Source organism: Brassica napus, chromosome C8, assembly GCF_020379485.1.
Source record: "Brassica napus cultivar Da-Ae chromosome C8, Da-Ae, whole genome shotgun sequence".
NCBI classification, from domain to species: domain Eukaryota; kingdom Viridiplantae; phylum Streptophyta; class Magnoliopsida; order Brassicales; family Brassicaceae; genus Brassica; species Brassica napus.
The window spans coordinates 1,040,921-1,067,799 of NC_063451.1; the positions used below are offsets into that span (position 1 = coordinate 1,040,921).

Here is a 26,879-nt window from a genome sequence, read left to right on the forward strand (position 1 = left end):
AGTAAAATAATTCATCACTAGTTGATTTTTATTACATTTCTGCTCAGAATAAAGATATATATGTCAAAAGAAATATTTTTGGTATGAGTTTCAAACAGCTTTTTAATAGGAAAAAGCTTAATCTTGGTTAGAGTCAAGATTATGAAGTTTTGAAAAATCCAGTGAGCTTACGTGGTCCGATCCAATTCCATGTTTAAAGTTAGCTAATCTAAAATATCATTATTTTAGTTGTGCACAAAAAAAATCGTTATTTTAGTAATATTACAAAGGAGTTATTAATAGCCATGGGACGGATTCGCCGGATCCTTAAAATTCCTATCCAGATCCGGATTCGGGCTCTCTAGATATCTGGACTAAAATTCGAATATCCGCGGATATCCGGATTAAAAATTAAAAATTAAATTAAAAACTACCTAATTAAAATGATTTATTTAATTTATTTAGCCTATTAACTTTTTTAAATGAAAAATTATTGAAATTGAATAAAATTTAAAAAAATCATTATTTTATATAAAAATTATATATAGTATATATATATATATAATTATATTTTAAATAAATAGTAAGTTCGGATCTGGATCCGGATATCCAGGCCTAAAATTTTACTATTCGGATCCGTAAAATCAAGATCTGGATCCGAACCCCCCGGATATCCGTATTTTCGGATTGGATCGGAGCAAATCTCAGATCGGATAACGTCCCAGGCCTAGGAGTTAGTAGGCTTTGTGATAACTAATAAGTTGTTAATCTTAGTCCGTTTTTGTTTTGTCTAATTAGTTTTCTTCCTTCGAATATCTAACGACACTGATGTGACAATAACAGGAAGAGAAAAGAGGAAAAAACATCCTCCTACACATTCAACTTTTTAATTCTGTTATCTACCATACCAGGTAACAAGTCTGAACCATGCCTTTTGCCTACATAATAATAGGTTAAAACCTAGTTAATTTTTTTCAGGTTTATACAATCAAAACACGGCACTGTTTTTACTTTCCACTTCTCTCTCTGATCTCTGAAATTATTAACCCTTCACCTAAATCACCTCTCTTCTACTCTAACATGTCCCCCTTACTGACGCCAATGACCGTTACTAGTAGACGGAGGAGTCGATGTTTTAAAAGTTTCCCCAGAATAACCACCGCCTCGTGACACTATAGATCGCCGGAGCTGGAACCGGAACACAACAGAGAGGCTTTTCACCAAACCTTGACTATCCTCCACAACCAAAACGTTCCCTTGCATGAACTGTCACAAAACAAGGAAGAGCCCATTAACATATTTTATAACATAAAAAAAAAACATAAATGTCTAACCTTAGTGCTGCTGCTACTACTACTACTCTCTTCGCCTTCTGCAGCTACGTCAAATCCAAACTTAACTTCAACGTATTCTTTGGAATAGCATTGTCGCCAAGCCGCTTCTTGGCTCTCTTTCACAACCTCTGAGCTTCCTCGTTCCGGCACAACCTTGAAACTCACATTCCCTTTGATCTTCCGGTTCATTACACCTCCTAGCATATGCAACACCACTTGTAACACCTTCCTAGCATCGCCCATGACGCAATCAGGCAATGCTCTATCAACATCCGTCGAGAAACCAAACCCGTTCCCCAAACACAAACACCTCGCCAAGCATGCCGTTTCCTTCACAACCGAACGCAAACTAAAACAATGCGTCCCACTAGTCACATCCCCAGCATTGTTCACAAGGTGTAACAGTAGCTCGCTGGTTCTCCCCATAGCATCAACGATAACCTTTTGCGTCTCCGGTAACGACACCCCGTCCTGCGTTATCAAAGGAAGCAGCTCGAGGATAGACCTCACGGGACGCCTCATCGCGTCCCCCATCATCTCCTCGAATGCAGCTTTGGCTTGGTTAGCTCTCATCGCGTTCTCCCTCGCCACCTGAAGCGCACGGTTCTGCTCCGTGAGCTTCTCCCTCATGAGCTGAGACTCCTCGAGGATCACGGCGTGAGAGATCGCGACCGCGACTTGATCAGCCACGACCTTAACGATCTCCAGCTCCTGGTAGCTCCAGCTCCGCCTCAGAGGAAGCACACAGACCAAGATGGCGTAGCACATGTGGATAGCCTCGGGGGTCCCGCCTTTGAAGTTGCAGACCCGAAGCATCGGGACTCTGATCCCGACCGTCTGGCCTGGCTTGCCTCGGGTAGTAACCGAGGCAAGCGCAGAGCCAGCACTCAGCATATTCACCTCCACACTTCTCTTAATCCTCACAACATCAGACTCAGTGATCGGTATCGAAAACCCACCAGGCCCACCACCAGGCCCACGACCCACATTCTCACCGTTCAACTCGTGCGTGAGATTCATCTCCGTCTTGATCTCATTAGGGATCCAAACCGCGCAGTTCTTGAGCCCCAGAGTCTTCGACAACTCCACAAGCGTCGTGTAGAGTATCGTGTGCCGATCCAAAGACGTCCTTATCTTAGTAGTGAGCATACGCACGTGCAGACTAGTCTCGGTCTGTTTCATTATAAGCCCAACCTCACGGTTAAGTTCTCTCGTCTTCTTACTCAGCATAAACTCACGAACCTTTGCTTTGAGAAGCAACGGCAAGAGAGTGACAAGCGAGATGGCCGTGAGGAAAGAGACGATCGCAGTCAGCATCTTGAAGACGGTGGCGGCCGTCATGACCCAAGGGTAGTGGGGCCCGTAGGTGAAGCCGGAGAGCAAATGGGACATGCCGCAGAGGACGATGAAGGCTATGAACTCGCAGACGACCCAGATGTAAGGCGAAGAGACGTTGGTGCGGCTCACGAAGTAGAGAAGCTCGATGGGGATGGAGAAGTAGGCGACGGCGATTAGAAAGTCGCCGACTTTTTGAGATTCGAGGATTCCTTCGTAGCTGAAGTAGCTGTCTTCGTCGTCGCAGTTGCATATCGATAAGCCGCCGTCGTTATCTTCGCCGGCGACGGAGCCGATTATGAAGAAGAAGATCAACAATAGACCGTGAACTAACAATGTGTTTAACATCATTACTCTTCCTGAGATAAATAATTATAGTTAATTATTCGAGGTTGAAAATCAAAATCAGACAAAAGTACAACGCTTGTTCGAGGTAAGTAAAAGTTAATTGAAACGTTATATATAACCCATTACCAAGTACCAACCAATTTCTTTTACTTTCACCAACCAGTTTTTTTTTTTTTACTTTCACTCAAAAAAAAATATGAAATTATGAACAAGAACAATAGTTAACAACAGAGCCAGAATCAGATGAGAAATAGCGACAATTCTCTAAATTTCATCTTGCATTTCAGAAACTGTTACCTGCAACTGCCAGTAGTCAGACAAAATCTCTTTTACCCGGAGAATGTAAATCGTCACGAAGAAAAAGCTTATCTCTTTCTTTGATTCTATCCTTCCCTCTCTATCTCCCAAAACTCATCAGAAGGTAGAGAGCGAGAGAGAGATATGTGTGTGAGAGTAAATTATGGGAGAGGAGGAGGAGGAGGAGGAGGACTCTGAAGCGAGTAAATTGTGAGAGAGGAATTGAGGGGGAGACTGAAGAAAGAAATGGGTGGGGCCCATAAAGGGTGCATGAAGAGAACATAGACGTTTTTCGTTTGGAACACAACACGAGCACGACATCTTGACCTACGTGGACTCTTACCCAAAACCATTTAATTATTGGATTCTTTTCTCTTTTAATATGGAAGTTAATGACTGTATAATAAAGTGTACTGTACACATTTCAGAACATCAAACTGGTTTTGAATGATAAATGACAAATGACAAATATCAGGACATAATATTTTATATAGTTTTATATGAAATTATATAAGGCTCCGAACGGTGACGACAGAATTGGTATTGAAAGCGGGACGGAATTAAAGTGCGGAGCGGTGCAAGTGCGGTTCGTGCGGAATTAGAGTGCGGTACGGAACAACTGTGGTTTTAAGTAAAAAGCAGTGCGGAATCATGTTTGATTGGTGACAATACATATTTGCAGTATAAATAATTATTTAATAAATAAAATAATAATGGTATAGAATATATAATATATTAAAATAATATAAATAATATGTCAACATAATAAATATATTTTAAAATAAAATGTCTCAAAGTGAAATGCATTTGATAAGTGCAATTTTGATAAAATAAGTGATACAGAATAATGTTTGATTGCTAAAAAATATTTTGCGGTTTTGCAAGATAAATATTAAAAATAATGTGAAATACAAAATTTGGTTCCAATTATCGGATTCCATAGATATAAGATATTAGACCTGAACTGGACCGAAAAAAGGTTTAGTTCGGTACGGTTTTCTGTTCTGGATAAATGTGCAGATGCCTATCTATTTTTATATTTAATAAAAGAATACTATATAACAAAAAGATAGTATTAAATACTTTGATTCTCACATAAATATATACAGTGTTATCTTTTATTGTGTCATATGTATAAATAGATTAAATATATTAATCATGTTTAAATTATAAAGTAAATTTATTGCATTTTTATAATGGAAATAAATCTCTAGCTCTAGAACAAAAAAACAATTATTAATAATTATGTGACAATTGTCAACTTTTTATATTTATTTCAAATATAAAAGTAACCGATCGGTTTATTTGAAGTGCGTATTTGACAAAAACGCTGCTTATTAACTGATGTGCGGTTTTGAAGAGTGATCAGTTAATTAACAAGCACTTTTGACCAACTGCGTTTTTGCTTTTTTTTGTCCACCAATACCGCACACACCTCAGTAATACTTGTGATTGGTGAATCAAAAGCGGATTGTATAATACCGCTTTGAAAAACACATTTACTCCGTCACCATTCATACACTAATACAGCTGAACTTGCCTGAAGGATATAAAAAATTAGTATGAAATTTAATTTTGATTAAAACTGGATGTGTGTTTATAAAGTTGTTTTGATTTCATGTTATAAAATGTTACTCTATTATTTTTATTTTTTTGGAGTTTCACTTTTGGCTATGAATCTGGAGTATTTTCTGTTTCCATTTGTCATAATATTTTATAGATAAATACTAATTACATGACTTGGGAACATTTTAACTTGAAACAAAAAGATGCATTCAACAATGATAACTACTAGACTGTGAAGTACAGTCCTAGGCAAAGAAAAAAAGAAATATGTGCTTCTAGTCTTCTGCTACTCATTAACTGAATCTAAAATTCTAAATGGCACTACTTGTGGCTGACATAAGAACATAAGTTAGATTATTCGATCTGTTGAACAAAAAAAAAAGTTAGATTATTCGACTGATTTAATATACGTCGTGGTAGATGATTAAAAACTAGTTTATTTTTATATAGTTTCGTTTCTAACACGACATGTTTGCCTGCTATCTTGACCTACTTACATGAATTTGTTTCTTTTTTTCCTTTTTGTAGACATGATTTAGTTAAACACTCAATCTATGTGTTTCTATTCATAACATACCGAATCAATTCTTATCTGGGCCTACCTCAACTTAACTCTTACCACAAAAAGAGTGTTGAGCGCAAGAGCATCTTATTGGATCCAAAATCACCTAGAAAGTACCATAGTATTCAATTTTCATGGCAAATTGTCCATTTTGTAGGATTTATTTGTGAGATCAACTACTATATGATTAACCACACTAATAAATGAAAGAAAAGTTTTTTATCCATGTATACACATGCAAGTATATATGTATTTTTATTGGCCTTGTAAATATTAGTACAAGCAACTTATAACCATCCAACAGTAACGGGCAACTGAAAGTCGAAGTGTTTGAACGCAAACTTAGCATCGTCCTTGGAAAAGTAAGAAATGGAAAACATAGATGAAAGAATTAAAACAAAAGCACCAGTGGTCTAGTGGTAGAATAGTACCCTGCCACGGTACAGACCCGGGTTCGATTCCCGGCTGGTGCAGTTGTTTTTGTTGGCTTTTTTAAAAACTTTTATCTTAACGTTTAATAAAATGAATGGTACGTGTCCGGTGAAGAACACGTGCTGATTCTCTTCCTTTCTGTCAATTTCCTTCAGGCAAAACAAATATCTTGCTTTTCAAAAATGACAGGTAAGAATGCATGCATCATTAGCTAGAAAGGAAAGAAAGAGAGAGAAGAAAAGAATGTAGGCATCCATGCATCTTTGACACTTTAAGATAAATGTACATAATTTTTTAAAAAAATTTGTATGAGAGGCAAATCATTTTTGGAACAAAAACAAATCTGCAAGACCACACATAATTAGCTTTGTCAGATACTTAAGAATAGCAGCCAAGTGTAGGGTAGTATACTCTGATAAAAAATGGGAAAACTCTTTTAGAACCCAAAGTAAAATATAGGAAACACAAAAATGTGGCTAACTCTAGAATCCCACAGAGTAGAAAAAGAAGCAAAAATTGTAAGGAAGCAACATGAAGGTAGAGCTTGAAGACATCAGAAGCTGTTGTAAATAGAAGAACTCTAAGCAGCTTTAGGCTTTGGTGTCCTCTTCTTCAGGTTCCTCTTGGCGGAGGAGGAGGAGCTGGTAGTCGTCGAATTCTTCATTCCGATAAAAAATAGCAATGCCCCAAGAAGCGCAACGCTCTGCCATATAAAACAATTAACAATCCAAAAGAATGAGAAGAGGCCACTAATGAACATTCTTTATTCAGAGTAACTTCAGCTTTAAAGAACAAGAACTCATCTCATGGCAGAGAAAAAAAAGCGTAAATGAAGAGAGGTATTTAGACAAACCTGCAAGAACTCGGTAAACAGAAGAGAGAACTCGCGGTCCTGAGGTCCAAAGTTGTAGAAATCATATAGGATGGGGCTAACGACCACCAAGTAGACAGCCTAAACAAACAAAGAAGTGAAAATCCAAAGTCAATACAACAACTAAGCTAAGCTTTGAATAATATTTATAAACAGAAATGAAGTGAGTCCTAACCAGAAGATAGGCACCAAAGACGTTGCCAACAACAAAGAGTAAGCCTCCAAGTCCTTTCAGACCAACAATTGCCCATACCACTTGTTTCACCTTTTTTCAAAAAAAATCATTCTCCAATTAATAGACCGAACATTAATATAGACAGCATAAAAGATATAAGATGATCAAGGCAATACCTCAATGTCAGGCAATGCAACTCCTAATCTGGAAGAGAGATGTGCTTTGGTCAGATGAAGCTTTGGAGCCAACTCTTTAGCTGCTGGACCACCGTCAGTTCCAAAGTCATTGAACCTAATAAGAAGTAACCAAAACGAAACGATCGGGTTTAGTAAAATATGATTCGACAAGACTTAATTGTGAGTCCTTCTCTAACGCAGACATAAACAGACATAACACCACTGAGCAAATCAGACATTGAGAGACAAAGATCAAAGTACCAAACTTTTACATTGATTAGATAAGATATCAAAGCAACATCGGTTAAGAGATTCAAAGGATCAATCTTTACGTGGAAAGAGATCTGGATCCAATAAATAATGGGAAAAGGAAAAAAAAAAAAAAAAAAGTATCCGAATTCAAGCTAGATTCATCAGCTAGGAAGTGCCCTAGATCTACTCTAGATGCGGTTATACCAAATCAAAAAGAAAGGATCTCAATCAAATCAGATCTCGCAATATAGAAGTTCGTAGGAGAGAATTCAAAATTAAAGAAGAACTCACATTTGCCAGGCGGAGAGGATGAATAGAGAAGCGAAGAGAACTCTTCCGAGAAAAGAGAAGAAACCCATTTTTTCTCTCTATCTATCTATCTCAAAGGGTGTCGCAGCAGAGGTCTCGTTTGTCGTCGGAGACAGGAACAATCTTTCTCGTTGGAAGCTGTAATGTTCGGTTCCTCTGCTCCCATCCTACATATAACGAGTTCGGTTTGACATAACCAAACCGAACTAGTTAAATTAATACTAAACCAGAACGTATTTTATCAACTGATTGATTTATAATTTAAAACCTTAAATTAATCTAATGATTCTAAACCAGTTTTAATGTAACCATTTTTTGGGTTCATATTGGATACAGACACATTACAGAAATTTAATTATATCATATTTAACAAGTTATTTTCTACCGAAGGTTTAATAAATCAAACTGAGATTGAATTAAGCAGGATTGTAAGTGTTTCTTATATTTTTTTTTAGAATTGAGCTGTAAACTAGGTTATTCATATCTAAAATGATTTTGTTAGTTAATAAAGTTTCTCTAAAAACAAAGGTATTTGTAATTGAGCCAAACATGAGCCAAACATGAGCCAAACCTATGAAAAGTATGAGTTTTACACTTCTGGGACGAGGCAGAGCAATTTTCAACAATGCGATATGGTGGTATGGCTTTCGTCTGGATTAGATGGGTTCTACGCCATAATTTTGTTTCAAAAATATCACACATATTAAACTAAAGCAGCATTAGTTTGAAAAAAAACTTTTTTGATTCGAATAAATTTAACAATTTTTCAAAAAAAGAACAATGAGTTTTCTTAAAAAAAAAAAAAAAAAAAAAAAAAAAGAGGGCTCCGAAAACAATGAGTTAAAAATGAACAAACAAACAAAGATAGCGAAACATAAATTGGATTGCAGTTTTACGGAGACGAAATCATAAATAATGCAATGAATTCTATTTAATTCTGGTTGATGGTGTTTGATAATAAACTAGGCATGTCCGGTAAAACCGAACCGTACCGAACCGAACCGAACCGAAATAGACAATATGGTGTGGTTTTGGTATATACCATATAAATCGAATGGATATGATTTTATAAAAACCGTAGGATTTGGATATGGTTTGGTTTATAACCGATTAAACCGAATAAACCGAACAAAACCGATCAAAAGTAGAAACATGTAAATATGTACATATTTTATAACATCACATGAAAATCTATTTGTTATATAAGTTATTCTTTTGTTAATAATTATTACCATATTTTTTTATATTAATAAAGAATCCTAATTTGAAAAACACTTAAAATATAATTAAATAACAATTCATCGCAACTGAGTTTTCTTATTTTCTTAGTCTTCTTCTTTCAATCATTTTACTTTTTTTTAACATCGATTAAAATAAAGTGAATGTTATAAATTTGATGGATAATAACTAGAAAAATATCTTCACAACTTTTTTCTTATTTATAAACGAACAAAGTTTCACTCGAAGAAGCATGACTTTGATGAACACTAAATATGGAAGAGTGAAAAAAATTTTCTTTCATACTTTTCTTTCATACTTCTCTTTTGTTTTTTATTTTTATTTTCAAAATTTCGAGATTTGATTATTTCATCTGAAGGTATAAACGTTTTTATTTATTTTCTTTTATTTGAAAATATAATATCTTTTTAATAAATGACTGCGATGACAATATGACTCTAAAATTTATATAATATGATCTCAAACTAAATAATTATGTTTTGGTATAAAACCGAATAAACCGAAAACCGACGGTATATAAACCGAACCGAACCGAAGTAATTATGAACTTATAATGGTAGTTATATATTACTAACCGAAATACCAAAAAAACCGAAAAAACCGAACTGAAACCGAACCGATATCCGGATTGAACACCCCTAAATAAACTAACGATTATCATGCAGAACATATGCATTTGTTTCTTTTGTCAATAACAGAGAATTCAAATGTGAACATAACAATACTGCATTATTGACAAAAATTATATGAATTTTATATACAAAAAGGGTAGTCAATGTCCAAATGTGACAAAAGTTAATTTTGTTCTAAAGAAAAAATACTTTAGAGATTTAGTTCCATATTGGCAAATCAGATTGGTTCAATCTTTGAAAATGTAACTTGAATCAGAGAACCATTACAATATCAATCACATTTGGACCAGAGACATAACAAACTGAAAAGGGTTCCTACGCAACCTACATCAAGCGAATGCTTATGGTTCATAACTTCTTTCTGCACTGTCTTCTTCATGGAAATTCTCAGATCTTCAATTTCCTCATCAACTCTCGCCTGATGCTCAGCCATCCTTTAAATCTCATCAAGCAGAGCCTCGTCCACCCACTTAAAAAGATGATTTTCTTTTTTTCTCTGTTTCAAAACACAAAACAAATCAATTGACATATAGAAGAATATGAAGTAATGAAATATCAGATTTTCCTGTAAACCAATCTCACATCTGAAGAATCGTCTGTATGGGTTCTCCTCCGTTTTTGAAACATAAGTGACAATCTCCTTTCCACACCAGCATCTGGAAGGGATCGCTCCATTGTTGTTCATGTTCGTCATTCTCTTTTGAGAAGGAGAGATTTTTTAAGAACTCGGAGAAAAAACACTGCAAGATGTAGGGTTTGTGGCCGTTTTATGATCTTATATAAGCTATATAATTACTGTTTACAATGTTTCTAATCGGATCGGGGTTTAGGGTCAACTTGTATGTGTTTTCATTATAAAGATTTGTTTTGATTATCATGATTTTTTCAGATTACTAATGATTGTTTTGATAAATTTGGTCACCAAATCGATTGTGGTACTTTAGTGTCATTTAGGGTATAGGGTTTGAAATAGTTTGTCTTCTTTAGTGTCATTTATGGTATAGGGTTTAATATAGTTTGTCCTACTTTACTGCCATTTAGGGTATAGATAGGGTTTGATTTCGTTTATGTTTTGATAAGAATTAGGTCATCGCATAAGGTAGTAACTAAAGGAGTAAAAATGGTAACTAAAAGAGTCAAATAAAAGCACCAAATAACAATCTACTTCCTACACAAGTCATAACAGAAAGAACTTCATTCAAGTTCCACTAGAGCACTTGAAATTGTCTTCGGGGGAGTGAATTTTGCCATCCTTTCAATAAGGACATGATCAATAGCAGCTTCCCATAGGTCATAAGCAATCTTCTGCCGTGCTTCACGAATGTTGTTGTCATTCACCAGGGAAAAGTCCAAGCCTAGAAGATGGCATTCAATGTACTTCAAGGCATATACTCCACAATCACTGCTACTTTTGTTCAATAAGAAGGGAATTGAGGCGTACGAGACAGTATACTGCTTGACGTGATGCTGCCGACTCTTAGAAGACTGAACGGCTTTGACAACTCTAGGGATGAGAACTGCAAATGGCTCCACTGCGCCGGGGTGTCTCAGTCCCTCACAGTCAAAGACCTCTATCGAGCGAGTAACAAAGTTGACGCACATAGAGATCCAGTGCTTACCGACATTTAGGGGCACATACATGCGGTTAACATCAAGATCCCACATTAGTCTTGTTCGTCCGTGTGCTGGAAGTTCGCCAACGCCGTACTGTTGTAGCAGTCCTGTTACTTTGAATTTCTTCTTGTCCTTCTTATACTCGTTGTAAGAGTTCGTAATTTGATTACTGAACAAGCATGTCATGAAGGCTACTTTATTTGGAAACCATCGCCGCAAGGAAGTCCTCTCAGTGAATAACCACATCATACCATCAATTTCCTGCATAATTTGATAAAAGACTGTTAGTTGGTGTACACAAAATAAAAAGCAACAAGTTAATAACTCACCTTATTCAGGAGCCACTCTGAAGGTCCCACTCATTTGTGAGCATAGATGGTCCAATTTTCAGTTCTCTGCATTACAAAATTCAGTCTCAGAATGATAGAATTGTAAAAAAAATTAAAAATGTAAACTTGTAAGTTTTGGTCCAGTCAATAAGTTTGGCCCATAATTCCTCAGGGACAAACACTAGTGAGTAATCGGGATCATGTATCCGGTCCTCATGTGAGTCCACGTCTTTCAGAGTAGGTGGTCTCCAATCCGCAGGCTTAAATGAAGACAGTGGAGTGACAAAGTCAGCTGGTTCATCACCATCCAGATGTTGTGAAGGATCAAAACCTTTAACATGAGATGCTTGAGAAATGTTTCCCATGGCTTCTTGTAAAGAGTCTTGGGTCCCCTTATCTACATATCTCGATGATTTGGTCAAATTCTTCAAAAAAATCCAACATTTCATTTTCATCAGTTTGAACATCTTGTTAATAAAAACAAGCATAACATTAATACTAAAAAACACTGTCCATAGTAAAATATAGAAAAGTACATTACAAAATAGTCAATCCCACATGTCATCATCATTAGTTCATACAAACCGATATACAACATATCACAATACAAGGACATTACAACAAAGGATAATTCATCCTACATATTAAAAAAGAGTCAACATAGCAAAATACATAGAGAAGTATATTATAGAGCTTCATTTTTTGGTTACTTGTCTTACTGGCCGAGAGCTACGACGAACCGGAGGAGGATCCACATTGCAGATGCCTTGCCTTTTCCCTTTGCTGCTGGAGGACCTGTACTATGAGATGATTGTCCTTGGTCTTTCCCAAGTGTTGCTGAAGGAGACATAATCTCAGATGTGTTGCCTTTTCCCACTGTGTCAAATAGACCCTTAATCTGAGAGACTTGTTCCTTGAGTTGAGCCACCTCATTGGCAACATAGTCAAAATGCTCATGGATGTCCTTCTGCACAACTTCCTTAAAAGAGTTGAAAGAAGTGGTGAACAAACCTTCAATGAAGGTATTCATATCACCGGGGACACCACTGTTGTGTTCAGCCGCCCGTTGACACATCAGTTGTTTCTTTCGAGACTCGGCACCATGATCAATTAGCTTGCGCTTGCCTCTTTTCGCAGCAACAACCGGTTCCTCTGCAACATCAGCCGGTTCCTCCACATGTGTTTCTGTGACATCTTCATCATGTTCTGAATCAGAAAGGTCCATATGTGCAGGCAAAGCCTCAACTTCCCAATCGAATTGCTTCCAATCTTGTTTGGCATTGATCAATTCAACAATACTACCAACTCTTTCGTCCTTCTTTTCATCTTCCCTAACGAACTCAGTATTATCAATCACATCGAAATCACAAGTAGATGATATAAATGCCAACACCTCTCCCTGCAAGAACAAACGAAACAATAAGCATACATTGTTCAATTATTGAACTCAATATTAATAGAAGAAAGATCAGTTACCTTATCGAAGTGGGACTCTAGGCTGGTGATATCTTGGTAGGATACTTTTCCACTACCTTTCCAATTCCTACATCTCATTTTCTTCATGTTTGTTTTGATCTTTTTACCCACCATAGAACCAATGTCTGGAATTGCCTCCATAATCCATATCTGAAATGCATATGAGAATCCATCCAACACGTAGCTGTTCTTCGTATGCACATCTTCCCTTGCTCTGAGTATTGATGCAATCAGCTCATCATAAGTGCGAAGACCCCAAGGATACATCCTCAATTTCTCAAAATCCATCACCAAACGGATGTATTCTTGAGGGATATACACTTTCCAATCCTTAGCCATGAGGAATGATTGTATAATAGACAGATACACTCTGTCCATATACGTCCACTCATTACAGACTTTAAGGAGCTCATCCCTTATAGTATATAAGTTGATCTTCGCATTGGTCTTCAGCGCATTGCTCCAGAACCCATTATCATTCTTCCAGTTAATGAAGTCTACGTCAGGTTCCTCTTTGTACTTCAATCCAGTCACAACATAAAATTCTTGCATAGAAAACCTAAGAGGCCTCTTCGCAAAAGAAGCCACAGCTCGTGAAGCTTGGAAACCCTCAGCTGCTTGCACATGAAGCTGTGAATAATCTTCCCTGAGTAGATGAGCTTGTTCTCTATGATTGCCAGAAGTGGACCGAAGACAGGGTCTTTCAAAACTTCCTCATACTCATCATTCAGAGAACCCTTTACCGCCTCCAGAAGCGTCCGTCTACATGTGTTGTTAATCTTATCAATCTGCGTCTCAGCTCCTTCTTGAAGAATGCGTTTAGGAAACTGGTGAGCCATTCCTAAAAAACATGAATTCCATAAGTTAACAGCAAACCAAATATAACCATCTCACATTTACTAGTCTATTAGACAATTCAAAACTACATAGAAACACAATTCGAAACAAATAAACATAACGAACAAAAAAAAAAAACAAAATCGGGATTTCAAACCCTAACCTTCAAATAGTCGGAACCGAGATGAAGGAAGAGCAAAAGAAAACAACTGTGAACCTAATCGTCCTTAATCGGGGAGGAGAAGCTACTCCCGAGCTTGAACAGCTCCGATCGTCGTCGGTGGCGGAGATAACAACGACAATCTAACCGGTGGCTCTGAAAGAGGAAATACGTAAGAAGGAGGAGGGAGAAGAGATATGACGACTCGTTGAAGCTCTCCGACTAACCAAGAATCTCAGAGGCGGAAGGTATCGACGGCGAGAAAGAAATCGTCTCTCGATTGAGAAAGAGAGTCGGAGAGAACGAAATTGATATTTGGGAATATTTTGCTCTATTTTTATTCAATTAAGTTTGTAATTTTTAATTCATATAAATTTTTTTTTAATTTTATTAAGTATATTGTAAAGAAAAGGACAAAACAGTACATTCAATAGGGATTAGTTCTATACGGACAAGGATTAGTTCTATACGGACAAGGTTTGTGGATTTAGTTTTAAGGGGACAATACTTTAGAGATTTAGTTCCATATTGGCAAATTTCCCTTTTATTTTTACTGATGTTTCTTATCAATATTTTCTACTTTTTCTCTAACTATTAGCTCGTGATACAATCAGGTTATTTCTTTTTTTCTTTTTTGCTAAATTGTAAATATCATTTCAGAAATGAAAGTTGAGGTTTTACAAGATGTGATTAACAAATTTAAAACCTCTAGACTTGATTCTACGGCAAAAAAGTGAAAAACATAGAATCAAAAGCAATCGATACTTTAGCCGTTCTGCGTGGGAGCGAACATGACTAAGAACAACGATACAATCTTGTAAAATCCGAACTAGAGGTCGCGCCGAGACAGACTTGATTGGGATGAACCCGAAGACTAGGGAACAAGAACACATAACACTCACAAGTAGTTGATTCATCCAGCTGCCAGAACAAATTGTCATCTCTTTGAAGAGCAAACACATGCCCGCTCAAGGACTGCCCTCAGGTCCGGGCTGGGACAAGGTCTGAACCAAGATCCAACAATAGACTGGACAACACTAACCCAAGAGCTTAATAGCGCTCAACTTCCTCAACCAAGCTCGTCCTCTAAGCCAGCGAAGAGAAACGGGAAGCATCACCACTCATGAGCCTCACTACCTCCTCTAGGATTGAAGTGAAGAACCTGTAACACCAAGAAACCGAAGAAACCTCCACTGCCCGTATCAATTGAAACTTGCAAATCAAAGCCCAGACTAACAAGCAATGCTAAATCTGTGCGAAGGAGGGAAGAGGAGCTAATTAAAGCTACAACTCAACAGCAAGCACCTAAGCTTTAATTCAATAGAAGACAAACACGCCATCTCCATTTCAGAATCTGAAGTCTCGGGACCTCGAGCATAAGGTGTAGCACCCCAGAACCCTTGACAGAGAAGACAATATTAACAGCGACATTTGAAATCCAAAACCGACAGGGTTTTGCAGTGGTCGGGAGAGGCGGACTCAATCCGGCGAAGAGAGACTGCGAAGGTACAGTGCAGTCGCTAGAGGCACCAGAACCTGAGCTCTCTCAGCACGGCGAGGATTCCTTCGACAGACGCGACGGAGCTCGTCCTCAAGACCAGATGAGATCTGTATCACCGACCGAACCCATAACGGAGAGGGAGATGGACAAGACGGGGGCCCTCTCACAATGCCGAGAGGCGTCGGAGAGGCTAGTAGAAGACGACGGAGGCGCCTCGAGATGTAGGGTTACGGGGGAGAGAGGAGATAAGGCGCGTGGGTCACAATCAGGTTATTTCTTAACCAATACTACCTTCAGCTACTACGAGGATAAGAGTCATCTCTAGCTACATGGTGTTTTAACGTGTGGTACAATGCAACCCATTTATTACTTCGTTTACGTTACGTTCTAGTTAATTAAGTTCTTTACTACTTCGATTTTCTTGTGTTCTAGTTAACTTTTTGTTAAAACGTTTCTGTAAGCTCAATTTTTAGTGGTTTTGGTGTTACAAGGTCAACCTCATATACCAAACGGACGACGTATAAGAACACTGCACTGTGAGGATTCCTTTACCAGTTTCCTGGTTGTCAATGTTTGTATTATTACATCAGCTTGACTAAAAGGAAGAAACATATTGCTGACATCAGTTACAACTCTGTCAACAAAAACGGAGAACGTCATCAACGATCATCATCGGTCCCACACACCATATACCAAAAGTATTATATTAACGATAACTTACTGACCACAAACGAAACACACAGAAACCACTTGAATACTCGGTAGTCATCTCAAGATCCAGATTAGGATAACGTTCTTCCTCTTCTTGCTCTCCTGTATACGAAGCAACCTTTGTTAAAAATCTTGAAATAGGTTGAAGAATAAAAGAACACACATATGGAGACCAAAGACTTCGACACGTACAGCGAGCGCAAAGCTTTCGACGAGACCAAAGAAGGCGTGAAAGGCCTCGTCGATGCTCATATCACCGAGATTCCTCGTATATTCCGCGTCCCTCAAGGCACCTTATCCGACAAGAAACCTTCTGTTTCCGCCTCGGATCCCACCATCCCTATCATCGACTTTGCAGACGTCCACGTCTCGCGTGAACGTATCGTCGAGAAGATCAAAGACGCTGCGGGGAACTGGGGTTTTTTCCAGGTGATCAATTACGGTGTTCCTTTGAACGTTCTTGAAGAGATTCAAGGAGGAGTTCGAAGGTTCTTTGAGCAAGATCTAGAGGTTAAGAAATCTTACTTCACTCGTGACGCCGCTAAGAGATTTGTCTATAATAGTAACTTTGATCTGTATAGTTCTTCTTTATGTGTTGGCTGGAGAGATAGCTTCGCTTGTTACATGGCTCCTGATCCTCCTAACCCTGAAGAGCTCCCTGTGGTTTGCAGGTACATATATGTAACTTTCTATGTCTTTTAAGAATCTCTCTTTCTAACGAATGTTAAATTTATTCGTATCAAATATTTTTTTACAAATAAAAACCAGGTGTTCATATGTAACTTTCTTTAATTTCTCTTTGAAGAATCTCCTTTTATCTATTGTTAAATTTATTCATATCAAAACTTTTTAAAATTTATTCGTATCATAACTTTTTTACAAAGGTACATATGTAACTTTCTTGAAGAATCTCTTCTTTTTTTTAACAAATGTTGAATTTATTCATATCAAAACTTTTTTTACAAATAAAACAAAGACGCAATATTTGTAAAAATGTTTTGATATAAATAAATTTAACATTCATTCGAAAAAAAATCTCACATGTAACAACATCATATATATATATATACTGATTCAGGGATGCTATGATTGAACACACGAAGCATATGACGAGCTTAGGTGTTTTGCTCTTTGAACTCTTGTCGGAAGCTCTTGGTCTTAGCTCTGATAAGCTTAAGAGGATGGATTGTATGAAGGGTTTTCTTATGATATGCCATTACTACCCTCCCTGTCCTCAACCTGACTTAACCATCGGCACAAATAACCATTCAGACAACTCTTTCCTTACGATTCTTCTTCAAGACCAAGTCGGTGGCCTTCAGATTCATCATCAAGACCATTGGGTCGATGTCACGCCTATTCCCGGGGCTCTGGTTATCAACATAGGAGATTTCTTGCAGGTAAAGGCTCATTGATCCATTCTTTTTTTTTTAAATTTTGTTATTTATAACAAACAGTGTCTGCTTTTGTTGAGAATCTGAGAGATGTCTTTGCTATGCAGCTGATAACCAACGACAAGTTCATAAGCGCAGAACATAGGGTGCTTTCCAACCGAAATGAAACGAGGATTTCAGTAGCGAGCTTTTTCAGCACGAGTATGCTTCCAAATGCAACTGTTTATGGACCAATCAAAGAGCTTCTCTCTGAAGAAAACCCTCCAAAATACAGAGAGATTACTTTAGAAGAATACACAAAAGGATACTTTAAAAAGGGCCTTGATGGAACATCTTATCTGTCCAATTTCAAGTTATGACAAAGAATAATACAAAACGTCTGGTTCGTTGTAACTTGTAAGATATATTTGTGTATTTCGTGCATATGTTGTGTCAGTCCTTGTCACATTGTCACTTCTTTAAACTATTTGTACCATAAAAGAACAAAAAAGAGCTTTGGATAGGAAGCTTCAAACTTCATTTACTTACATTGTTTGACCCTTCAAAGTTACACTACAATAAAACAACGGCATACTGAGGGAAAAAATCGTCGGTATGTCGTCGGAATACGCTATTCCGACGACATACCGACGAAAAAAATCTTCGGAAATAACTCCTCGGAAATTCATTTTTCCTCGGAAATTCCTCGGAAATTTCCGACGGAATTCCGAGGAACAGAATTTCCGAGGAAACTCCGAGGACCACTAGATCGTCGGAATGTTCCTAGGAATTTTCCGAGGGAGGACTTCCTCGGAACGTGGCCCTCGGAAATTTCCGAGGAACGTAGCCCCTCGAAAAATTCCGAGGAACATTCCCTCGGATTTTTTTTTTAAATTCCGACGACTTATTCCGAGGAAAAGGTCGTCGGAAATTTCCGAGGGTGCTTTTCCTCGGAATTTCGAAAAAAATAATTTTTTTTAAAAAATATTTTTTTAAAAAAAATTAAAATTTGTGAAATTTAAATTCGAAAATATAAAATTAAAATTAAAACTGAAAACATATTAGATAATTCAAAGTTCTACAAATAAAAATAAAACATTCTGAGTTTTTGGTAAAAAAAAAAAACTACGGGTCTTGAATGTTCGGGAACACCTCGTTCGGGTACATCCTCTTCATCATCTCCATCATCTGCTCGTTCAGCCTCTTATGAGTCTCATAGCCCGCCTGTTGAGCTGCCATCTGGGTCTCCAACGCAGATATCCGATCATCCTTGTCCTTCAGCTTAGCCGTAAGAACTTCTGGATCAACATATGGCGGTGGTGCAGAAGAAGGAGCAGCCGACCGGGAGCGACGACCCAAACCGACCAAACGTCTCTTCTTCTTTGGAACCGACTGAAATATAAATAGCCAAATTTAAATAATATAAACTGATGATAAAATAAAAATCAAGAAATAAATAAATTGAACTTTAAAAAAAAGAACTTACCGATTCAACGATTTCGTTGATTCGAAACCGGGACAAGTTGGTCGAAGCCGTCGGAGCGTCATCCTCGGTTTGAAGCTGAGACACTTCGTCTACCACCTGAGTTTGGACCAGGTCGACCACGTCCCTCACAAGACCGTCATTAATCTGGCCGGTCTTCTTGTTGGTATATATATATATATATATTTTTAAATCCCAAATAATGGTTTTTAATCACAAAAAAAGTTTTATAGATATTAAAAATGTTTTGTAAAATCCAAAAAATTGAATTTATATACAAAAAACATTTTGTAAAATCCAAAAAATCGAATTTATATACAAAAATCGTTTTGTAAAATACAAAAATCGATTTTATATACAAAAATCATTTTATAAATACAAAAAAAAATAAAAAAATTATAAAAAAAATTCTAAATCAATTCAACAAAACAAATTATTCAACCAAATCACAATTCTAAACCTATTATACAACCAAATCACAATCCTAACCAATCACCCTAACAAAAATCTATCAAAACTACACAAAAACCTAACAAATAGAACCTAAGAGAGTGGGATAGGGTCCTTACATGATTTGTGTAAGAGAAGGGGGAGATCGCCGGAGATATCGTCGGATTTCAGGGGGAAATCGCCGGAGAGGAGTCGCGCAGAGGAAGAAGAGAGAAATGGGGAAGAAGAAGCGGCTCGTGGTTATAAAACCTAGGGTCCGACGGATAGTATCCGTCGGAATTCCGTCGGAATTCTAATTTCAATTTTCGCGAAATATTTGCCCGGTAAAATGAAAATATTCCGAGGAAATTCCGACGGATACTAAAATATCCCTCGGAATTCCGTCGGAATATTCCAAGGAAAAACCGAGGAACTAGTGTTTGAGGTTTCAAAACATCAATTTTTTTTGTCGTATTTCATTTCTTATACAATTGTAATGCATACCATTGAGGATTCTTTGTATAGATGAGCATAAACCATGAAATAACAAATTTCAAAACGAATTGAAAGTATTCCATTTACCGTTCATTAAAGTGTATAAGTGTTTCTCTTATGTTGTGGGATTTCGTTCATACAATCGGAAAAGTGTTTATTATAGGGTAAGGAACAAATTTTTGACTTCATAATGAACGTAAGACACTTAATAAGGGTTATATAGGTGTTATTCAAACCGCAAAACGTTGTTTTCGGTTTAAAAACCCTATTTCCTCGGAATTCCCTCGGAATATTCCGAGGGAATTCCGAGGAAACCCTTTTCTTCCTCGGAATTCCGTCGGAATATTCCGAGGAAATACCAAGGAACTAGTGTTTGGGGGTTTCAAAACGTTAATTTTTTTTTTAAAACGGATCGATCGATGGATATATGTCCAAAAACGAATCGATCGATCGAGTATATCAAGTGTTCCTCGGAATTTCCTCGGAATATTCCGAGGCTTTTCCGAGGAAACAGGGTTTGGGGTAACAATGTGATCGATCGATCCCAAAATGGATCGATCGATCACTAAGATGGACCAAAGCGTAACAATGTGATCGATCGATTAGATTATCCCATCGATCGATGTGGATATCCAATAGATCGAATGAACAAAATCTCGAACGTTTTTTTATAAACGGATCGATCGATGGATATATTTCCAAAAACGCATCGATCGATCACTAAGATGGACCAAAGCGTAACAATGTGGTCGATCGATTAGATTATCCCATCGATCGATGTGGATATCCCATAGATCGAATGAACAAAATCTCGAACGTTTTTTTTATAAACGGATCGATCGATGGATATATGTACAAAAACGCATCGATCGATCGAGTATATCAAGTGTTCCTCGGTATTTCTTAAAAAAAAAAAAAAAAATCAATGGTAGTCTGTTTCCGAGTCATCATCACCAGATGAATCTGAATCTGGATCTTGGTGAAACTCTCCAATCACTGGTTCATCCTCTACGTGAACAACGGCTTCCTCTCCAAAGTCGGTTAAATCGACTACAATGCCAACTCCAGCTAAATCTTCTGCTGCACTTAAGTTGCCGGATGTGCTTGGTTGTAGTGGGTCTTCCAGCTCAGAACTTCCCTGAACTCGGCCTCTCGGGTTGAGTCTTGTAACAGTAACCCATAGATCATCTCTGTTCCTTACCCGGGGGTACTTGATATAACAAACCTGTAACATTTAGAAAATTATTAGTAAAATTATAAATTAATACACATGATGATGAATACGTTTGTCGGAATTTCCTCGGAAACGGCTAGTTCGTCGGAATTTCCTCGGAATTTTTAAAATCCCCCAACGGCTCTCTAACGGCTATAATATATCCTCGGAATTCATCGGTTTTTTTTGAGGAATACGTTTTTCCTCGGTATTCCATAAGAATATTCCGACGGATTAGTATTTCCTCGGAATTCCGTCGGTATATTCCGAGGAAATTCCGAGGAAACCAAATTTTGTGTTTCCTCGGAAATTCCTCGGGATATTCCGAGGATTTCATTTTCCGTCGGAATGTCCGTCAGAATACCGTTGTTTTCTTGTAGTGTTAGATGATATTTGTCTTAGGCTCCGAATGGGAAAAGAGGATCAAGCGTTGCGGATCTAGCGGATCAAGTGGAACGAGCGGAACAAGAGTGGTTCAAGCGGATCTAGCGGTTCAAGTGCGGATCTAGCGGATCTAGCGGTTATAAACTTATGTATGAATGGTGAAAGTGGATAAAAAGTGGTTCAAAGTACTGTTTAAATTTAAATTAATTTACATAAATTTTATAATACTACTTATTTTCATTATTAAAAGGACTTATTTTAAAAATACTTTATAAATTAAAAAATCAAAATATAGGATCTGATAAACTTAATTATTTAATAGAATTATGATATACTATGGGAAATAAAATTTATATAGTCTTTTCTTTTACAACAAGCTTATACAGTGTTTTCATTCATTAATAAAACTGTTAGATGGAATTAGAAACATAATTTATATTATGTTTTGTACATCTAATAGAACAAAATTACATTGAATTAAAAGTAAAACATAAGTCTATTATATTTTTAACTTATAATTTGAATATAAATTCTTATTCAAAATATAATTTGAATATAAATTCTTATTTAAAGCTGACCAAAGTACTGTATAAAATTTAAATAATGTATATAAATTAAAAAAGGTTTTAAGTACAAATATAATTTTTTGATATATATTACTTAAATATATATATATATATATATATATATATATATGATTTGGAATGATTAAAAATAATTTTGTTTATTTTGCAGAAAAATTAGTATTCTTATGTTTGCTTAAATGGTAACTAGAAGATCAATTTTTAAATATTCAAATAAATTCAAAACTAATGTAAATTCAAATTAAACATATAAAAAAATCCAAATACAATAATCAAAGAAATCAATACATACGGTTTTTATTTGCCCATAATGTATTTGCAATTTGTTCTCTTATATTCGCCATTGCATCGCCTTCAGGTGTAACAATTGTTTCCATATCATTTGAATTATGCTCCAAATCAACGTTATCAGTAGGTGATGGTCCTAATGTCTCCGCAAAGTCATCATCGATAAAATTTGAAATTCTGATAAAATTGTGTAAATCCATTGTAGCAACCACCACTCTCTTCTGCACTTCAATATTATATCTTGGAAAATCACAAAGAATCCTCCATTTCTTCTTCCAAACTCCAAATGTCCTTTTAATGACAGAACACAAAGATGCATGCCACCGGTTAAAAAATTCATGCTTATTCCGAGGAGGAGGAGCATTTTCGAATTGTGACATATGATACCGAACAACCATGTTTCGTGAAGATTTATATGGAGCAAGAAAACCTTGTTTATTTGGATAACCAGAGTCAACCACATAATATTTATCTGCGGGTGGCAAAGGAAATTCAGGATCATTATTTTGCGCCATCGTAAGAACAACTGTGTCATGACAAGATTCTGGTGCTCCGTTCCAAACATATGTGAACAACATATTCAGATCACATATTGCCATTATGTTAAATGATGTTCTGTCATGTCGATTCCAATACATTCCTTGTAGTTCTGGCTTTACCTTAACACATACATGAACACCATCCATTGCCCCGACAAATCCACTAAAAAAATGCCAATATTTTCCATCCATTAATTGGTCTGGAATCCTGTGTAGTTCTTGCGTTCTTGGAGTGTGGATATAATCACAAGCTAGTAACTCAGTTGCTCTAAGCACTTCAAAAAAATTTCTCTTCACTGTTTCTTGATTTCGTCCAAATCGTAATCCAACATCCCGCTGAACTTCGTTGTGTCCACATATTCGTAAAAACATGGCCACACTCTCTTCGATGCTTACATTCAATGTTGGTCGTAAGCCATACGTTGTCTCCAATTTATGACACAAAGTTCTAAAACAGTCAAGTGACATTCGTAGTAACTGAAGACAAGCAGCATGATCTTCTTGTAATCGATGCCAAATATTTCTCCATCCCATCCCACTATCTGTTTGGACTTGTCCTCTTTCAAAATATCGATTATAATAATTCAATGCCGGTTCAATAATCAACTCTTCAAATTGTGCGTTCTCCAAATTCCATAACTCAATTCTCTCTTCATAACTTAGAAATTGAATTCTTTGTGCTCGTAGTTGACATATGCGAAAAGCCTATATTTTGACAAAAAAAAATTTAAAAGGTATTAGATTGATTAAAAATAAGAAAAATGATCGTATTACACATAATAAAAGTAACAAATATTAAAAAAAAAACTTAAATCAAACACCAAACATCATCATTATTATAAAAGCATTCAATCTACTAACTAAGCGTAATCATCATCGCTTTGATGAGTTTCATTTAAATTAGGTCCTCGTTGGGTTCCCCATATGTTAAATAATCCTCCAGTTTTACGTGTTTCTGGTATTTCCCTTCTTGATGATCCTTGCTGAGGATTTGTTGTACTTTTAGTTTGCGTTTCAAGCGGAAATCCATGTTGAACATTCGTCGAAGAAGGCCAATGTGAAGTATTTGGCGATGAACCCCACTGTGAATGATTAGATGATGAATCCCAATTTGGAGCCACCGGTGATGAACTCCTCCATTGTTGTGTATTCTGATATGCTCCCCATTGCTGAGAATTTTGTTGTGTACTCCATTGCGGAGCATTAGGGGGTGTACCCCATTGCTGAGCAGTTGGTGGTGTGCCCCAATGTTGTGCACCTGGTGGCGTCCCCCATTGTTGAGCACCTGGTGGCGTGCCCCATTGCTGAGAACCTGGTGGCGTGCCCCATTGCTGAGCACCTGGTGGTGTACCCCATTGTTGAGCATGTGGATGTTGACCCCATTGGCCAGCTGAAGTTTTCCCCCCAAGAATTATTACCACCAGAAGATTGACTACCTGAATGAAAACCACTTGAACTTGGACTCCCAAATGGTTTACATGAGCTTAATCGCTTGCCCACAAAATCATCATCACGCGTATATCCAGTTAATGCTTGTAGAAATTGTATCTTCTCTTCGAAAGTACTTTCAGCTCTATCAATAAAATACTTTCGCCAGAATGCATCTTCTCTAAATTCGTTAATGCACGCCCAATAGAATTTTGTGTCATTCGGTAGCTCCATCGATTCAAATATCTTCACAGCCGCATCAAAATTGTCATAGTCGTCTTGGTCAAACGGATTTTGGCGTAGTTGTTGTAAACTTTGACGTTGAAACTCCCTAAATCCAGTCATTGTATCTGTGAGGGTGGTCTCAAATGACTGTCTTTTTTTACTTCCTCTTGCACCACTTCCATGTATAACTCGTGAAGGTATCGATGATCTTTGTGAAGAACTTCCTCGTCTTCCTCTGACTTGTTGTTGAACTCTTGAACCAGGAATTTGAATCGGATCACCCGCTGCAGAACTATGACGCAGATGGGTAACTCATTGGAAGGACGTGTGTCATCATTTATATTAACACGATACACTTCTTCGTTTTCTTGCATCTCTGGCTCTTCATTGTCTGACATCTCACCACCAAAGGTTTCTTGGTACAACTGATCTTCATTATTAGTGGCACTTTGATTCATCATTTCTTCTCTTCTTTGGTTGACAGAATATTGGGATTGTGATTGGACATTGTATAATTTGAAACAACGTTCCATGATTTCCCACCCGTGTGGCGGTTTTCGTCTAAATGCATGTACAATCTTACATGCCTATTAAAATAAATAAAAAAGGAATATTTTAAAAATATTTTATACTTATATATGGTAAATAAATTTTCAGTATAAAAAATGAGTACTTACTTCACGATCTTTCCACCATGAGTCAGATGCATCAATCTCAGAAGTAATAGGATCAACCGAGATACCAGTTGAAGTTAGAAGCTCTCGATACTTATTGTACTTCTTTTTCAAGGTATCGAGTTTTTCTTTGAAAAACTTATAGTTTATATCTAAACCGAACTCTTCGTTAAATTTTTCAACCATAAACTGTTTGGCAAAAGATGTAGGGTCTTTTATACGGTAATTGTTCATTTTAACAGCTTCATCATATAACTCAAGCGATCGATAAAGACTGCTAGGAGTCCATTTGAAATTAGCTCCTTTCTACAAACATTTTAAAAGTTTGAATATTATTACGTAATTATGACAATATTACATAAATAAATATAAAATACTTTACCCGCAATGCTGTTTCGGTAGGAAGATTTGTATAACCATGCGTAGAAGAATTTGCATTTTGTCTCCGGTTAGACATACCTGCAATTAAAATTTAAAAAATATATCTTATATAAATAAAATGAATATTCTGAATGATTTATATTAAAACTAAATACTGATTTAAGCAGTTCTTTTATATGTCACAATATTTGCATATATTTTTTCAAATTATCACAATATTTGCATATATTTTTTCAAATTATCACAATATTTGCATATATTTTCTTCAAATAATTTTTGTTGTATATATTTAGTTTTTAGTTTAGATATGCATGTGTAAAATTTTATTTCCCATGTTCATGTTCTTACGTAAGGTAACATACATATATATATATAATATTCTAGATACTGAAATTATATAAAATCTTATTAATTTAGAAAATGGTATATCTTATATGTAATATATGGATACTCATGCTCATGTAAATATTTATAACTATAAATATCACATTTGTTTTAATAAAATAGGTATATTTATTACATTTATATTTAAACTATAAAATTTGTATATAATGAATAACAAATAAACTATATATAATTTTAGTTGTTTGTTATATATTTAAGTTACAAATAAAGTAATTGTAGTTCTTTTTATAATTAGATTCAATTAAAATTATATGTAATGCATCAAATCTGTGCAATTATTTTATTTACTAGTATAAATATTATAAGTTTATATTGTATTAAGTAAACTCAAAGTATTATGTTGCTAAAATTAGTTTAACCTAATTACAAAATAACTATATAATATTAATTAACTAAATTCATTTTAATTACCATAAATTATAAACATATACATGAATGTACCTTAATAAATAGTGGAAAGGAGAATGCTGAAAAACACGTTTTAGAACACGTTTTACAAATAACAAAGAAAGAAAATTTTAAAGAGAGAAAGATGAAGTTTTTTTGTAAAGAGATTGTATCATATGCATGCTATTTATAGTCAAACAAAATTGATATTTCTAAAATTAAAATTGTTTTATCCTTATTGAATTGTGTGCCCACCCACTTGTTTCACTCCTATCTTCAAGTAAAAGCAGTTCTTTTTTTTTTTGCAATGCAATTCAGCGTATTTCTGAACACAAGTGGAGCACCCACTTTTCATTATTTATTTTCAACAGTTTTGTGAATGTGAATGCATAAGTGGGGCATCCACTAAGGTTGGAGGAACCGTCTTTTATCCTCTCCCCATTCAAACTCTTAGTC

At 36.2% G+C, this 26,879-nt stretch overlaps 4 protein-coding genes and 1 non-coding gene across 5 annotated transcripts; 2 read left to right on the forward strand and 3 right to left on the reverse strand.

Moving 5' to 3' along the window:
• Positions 1 to 816: 816 nt before the first annotated feature.
• LOC106424221 (ethylene response sensor 2) lies at positions 817 to 3,550 on the reverse strand. Its single transcript, XM_022701255.2, has 3 exons — positions 3,294 to 3,550; positions 1,314 to 3,007; positions 817 to 1,245 (listed from the first exon to the last, which is right to left on the reverse strand). The coding sequence occupies exons 2-3, from the start codon at positions 2,997 to 2,999 to the stop codon at positions 1,069 to 1,071; spliced, it is 1,863 nt and encodes a 620-aa protein (XP_022556976.1). The 5' UTR covers positions 3,000 to 3,007; positions 3,294 to 3,550; the 3' UTR covers positions 817 to 1,068.
• A 2,273-nt stretch (positions 3,551 to 5,823) lies between these two features.
• On the forward strand, positions 5,824 to 5,894 carry TRNAG-GCC. The gene has a single exon. It is a non-coding gene; the product is annotated as a tRNA-Gly (tRNA).
• A 301-nt stretch (positions 5,895 to 6,195) lies between these two features.
• BNAC08G00630D lies at positions 6,196 to 7,790 on the reverse strand. The gene is made up of 5 exons (XM_013864984.3): positions 7,619 to 7,790; positions 7,076 to 7,190; positions 6,900 to 6,989; positions 6,707 to 6,805; positions 6,196 to 6,556 (listed from the first exon to the last, which is right to left on the reverse strand). The coding sequence occupies exons 1-5, from the start codon at positions 7,684 to 7,686 to the stop codon at positions 6,434 to 6,436; spliced, it is 495 nt and encodes a 164-aa protein (XP_013720438.1). The 5' UTR covers positions 7,687 to 7,790; the 3' UTR covers positions 6,196 to 6,433.
• Positions 7,791 to 15,985: 8,195 nt separating this feature from the next.
• On the forward strand, positions 15,986 to 18,069 carry LOC106424223 (1-aminocyclopropane-1-carboxylate oxidase homolog 6). The gene is made up of 3 exons (XM_013864978.3): positions 15,986 to 16,806; positions 17,214 to 17,535; positions 17,637 to 18,069. Exons 1-3 carry the CDS (start codon positions 16,301 to 16,303, stop codon positions 17,886 to 17,888), a joined length of 1,080 nt encoding a protein of 359 aa, XP_013720432.1. The 5' UTR covers positions 15,986 to 16,300; the 3' UTR covers positions 17,889 to 18,069.
• A 3,436-nt stretch (positions 18,070 to 21,505) lies between these two features.
• LOC125591578 (putative nuclease HARBI1) lies at positions 21,506 to 26,099 on the reverse strand. Its single transcript, XM_048766004.1, has one exon. It carries the CDS (start codon positions 23,455 to 23,457, stop codon positions 22,378 to 22,380), a length of 1,080 nt encoding a protein of 359 aa, XP_048621961.1. The 5' UTR covers positions 23,458 to 26,099; the 3' UTR covers positions 21,506 to 22,377.
• Between the last annotated feature and the right edge of the window lie 780 nt (positions 26,100 to 26,879).

Excerpts from the sequence above, each read along its gene's own strand:
- LOC106424223 (XM_013864978.3), top strand. The coding sequence starts at position 16,301 with ATGGAGACCAAAGACTTCGACACGTACAGCGAGCGCAAAGCTTTCGAC. Across the intron at positions 16,807-17,213 it reads GAGCTCCCTGTGGTTTGCAG|GGATGCTATGATTGAACACA; the intron begins GTACATATATGT and ends ATACTGATTCAG. Across the intron at positions 17,536-17,636 it reads ACATAGGAGATTTCTTGCAG|CTGATAACCAACGACAAGTT; the intron begins GTAAAGGCTCAT and ends TTTGCTATGCAG.
- BNAC08G00630D (XM_013864984.3), bottom strand. The coding sequence starts at position 7,686 with ATGGGTTTCTTCTCTTTTCTCGGAAGAGTTCTCTTCGCTTCTCTATTC. Across the intron at positions 6,990-7,075 it reads TTGCATTGCCTGACATTGAG|GTGAAACAAGTGGTATGGGC; the intron begins GTATTGCCTTGA and ends TTTTGAAAAAAG. Across the intron at positions 6,557-6,706 it reads TGTTTACCGAGTTCTTGCAG|AGCGTTGCGCTTCTTGGGGC; the intron begins GTTTGTCTAAAT and ends TTTATATGGCAG.
- LOC125591578 (XM_048766004.1), bottom strand. The coding sequence starts at position 23,457 with ATGGGATGGAGAAATATTTGGCATCGATTACAAGAAGATCATGCTGCT.
- LOC106424221 (XM_022701255.2), bottom strand. The coding sequence starts at position 2,999 with ATGATGTTAAACACATTGTTAGTTCACGGTCTATTGTTGATCTTCTTC. Across the intron at positions 1,246-1,313 it reads GTAGTAGCAGCAGCACTAAG|TTCATGCAAGGGAACGTTTT; the intron begins GTTAGACATTTA and ends GTTTTGTGACAG.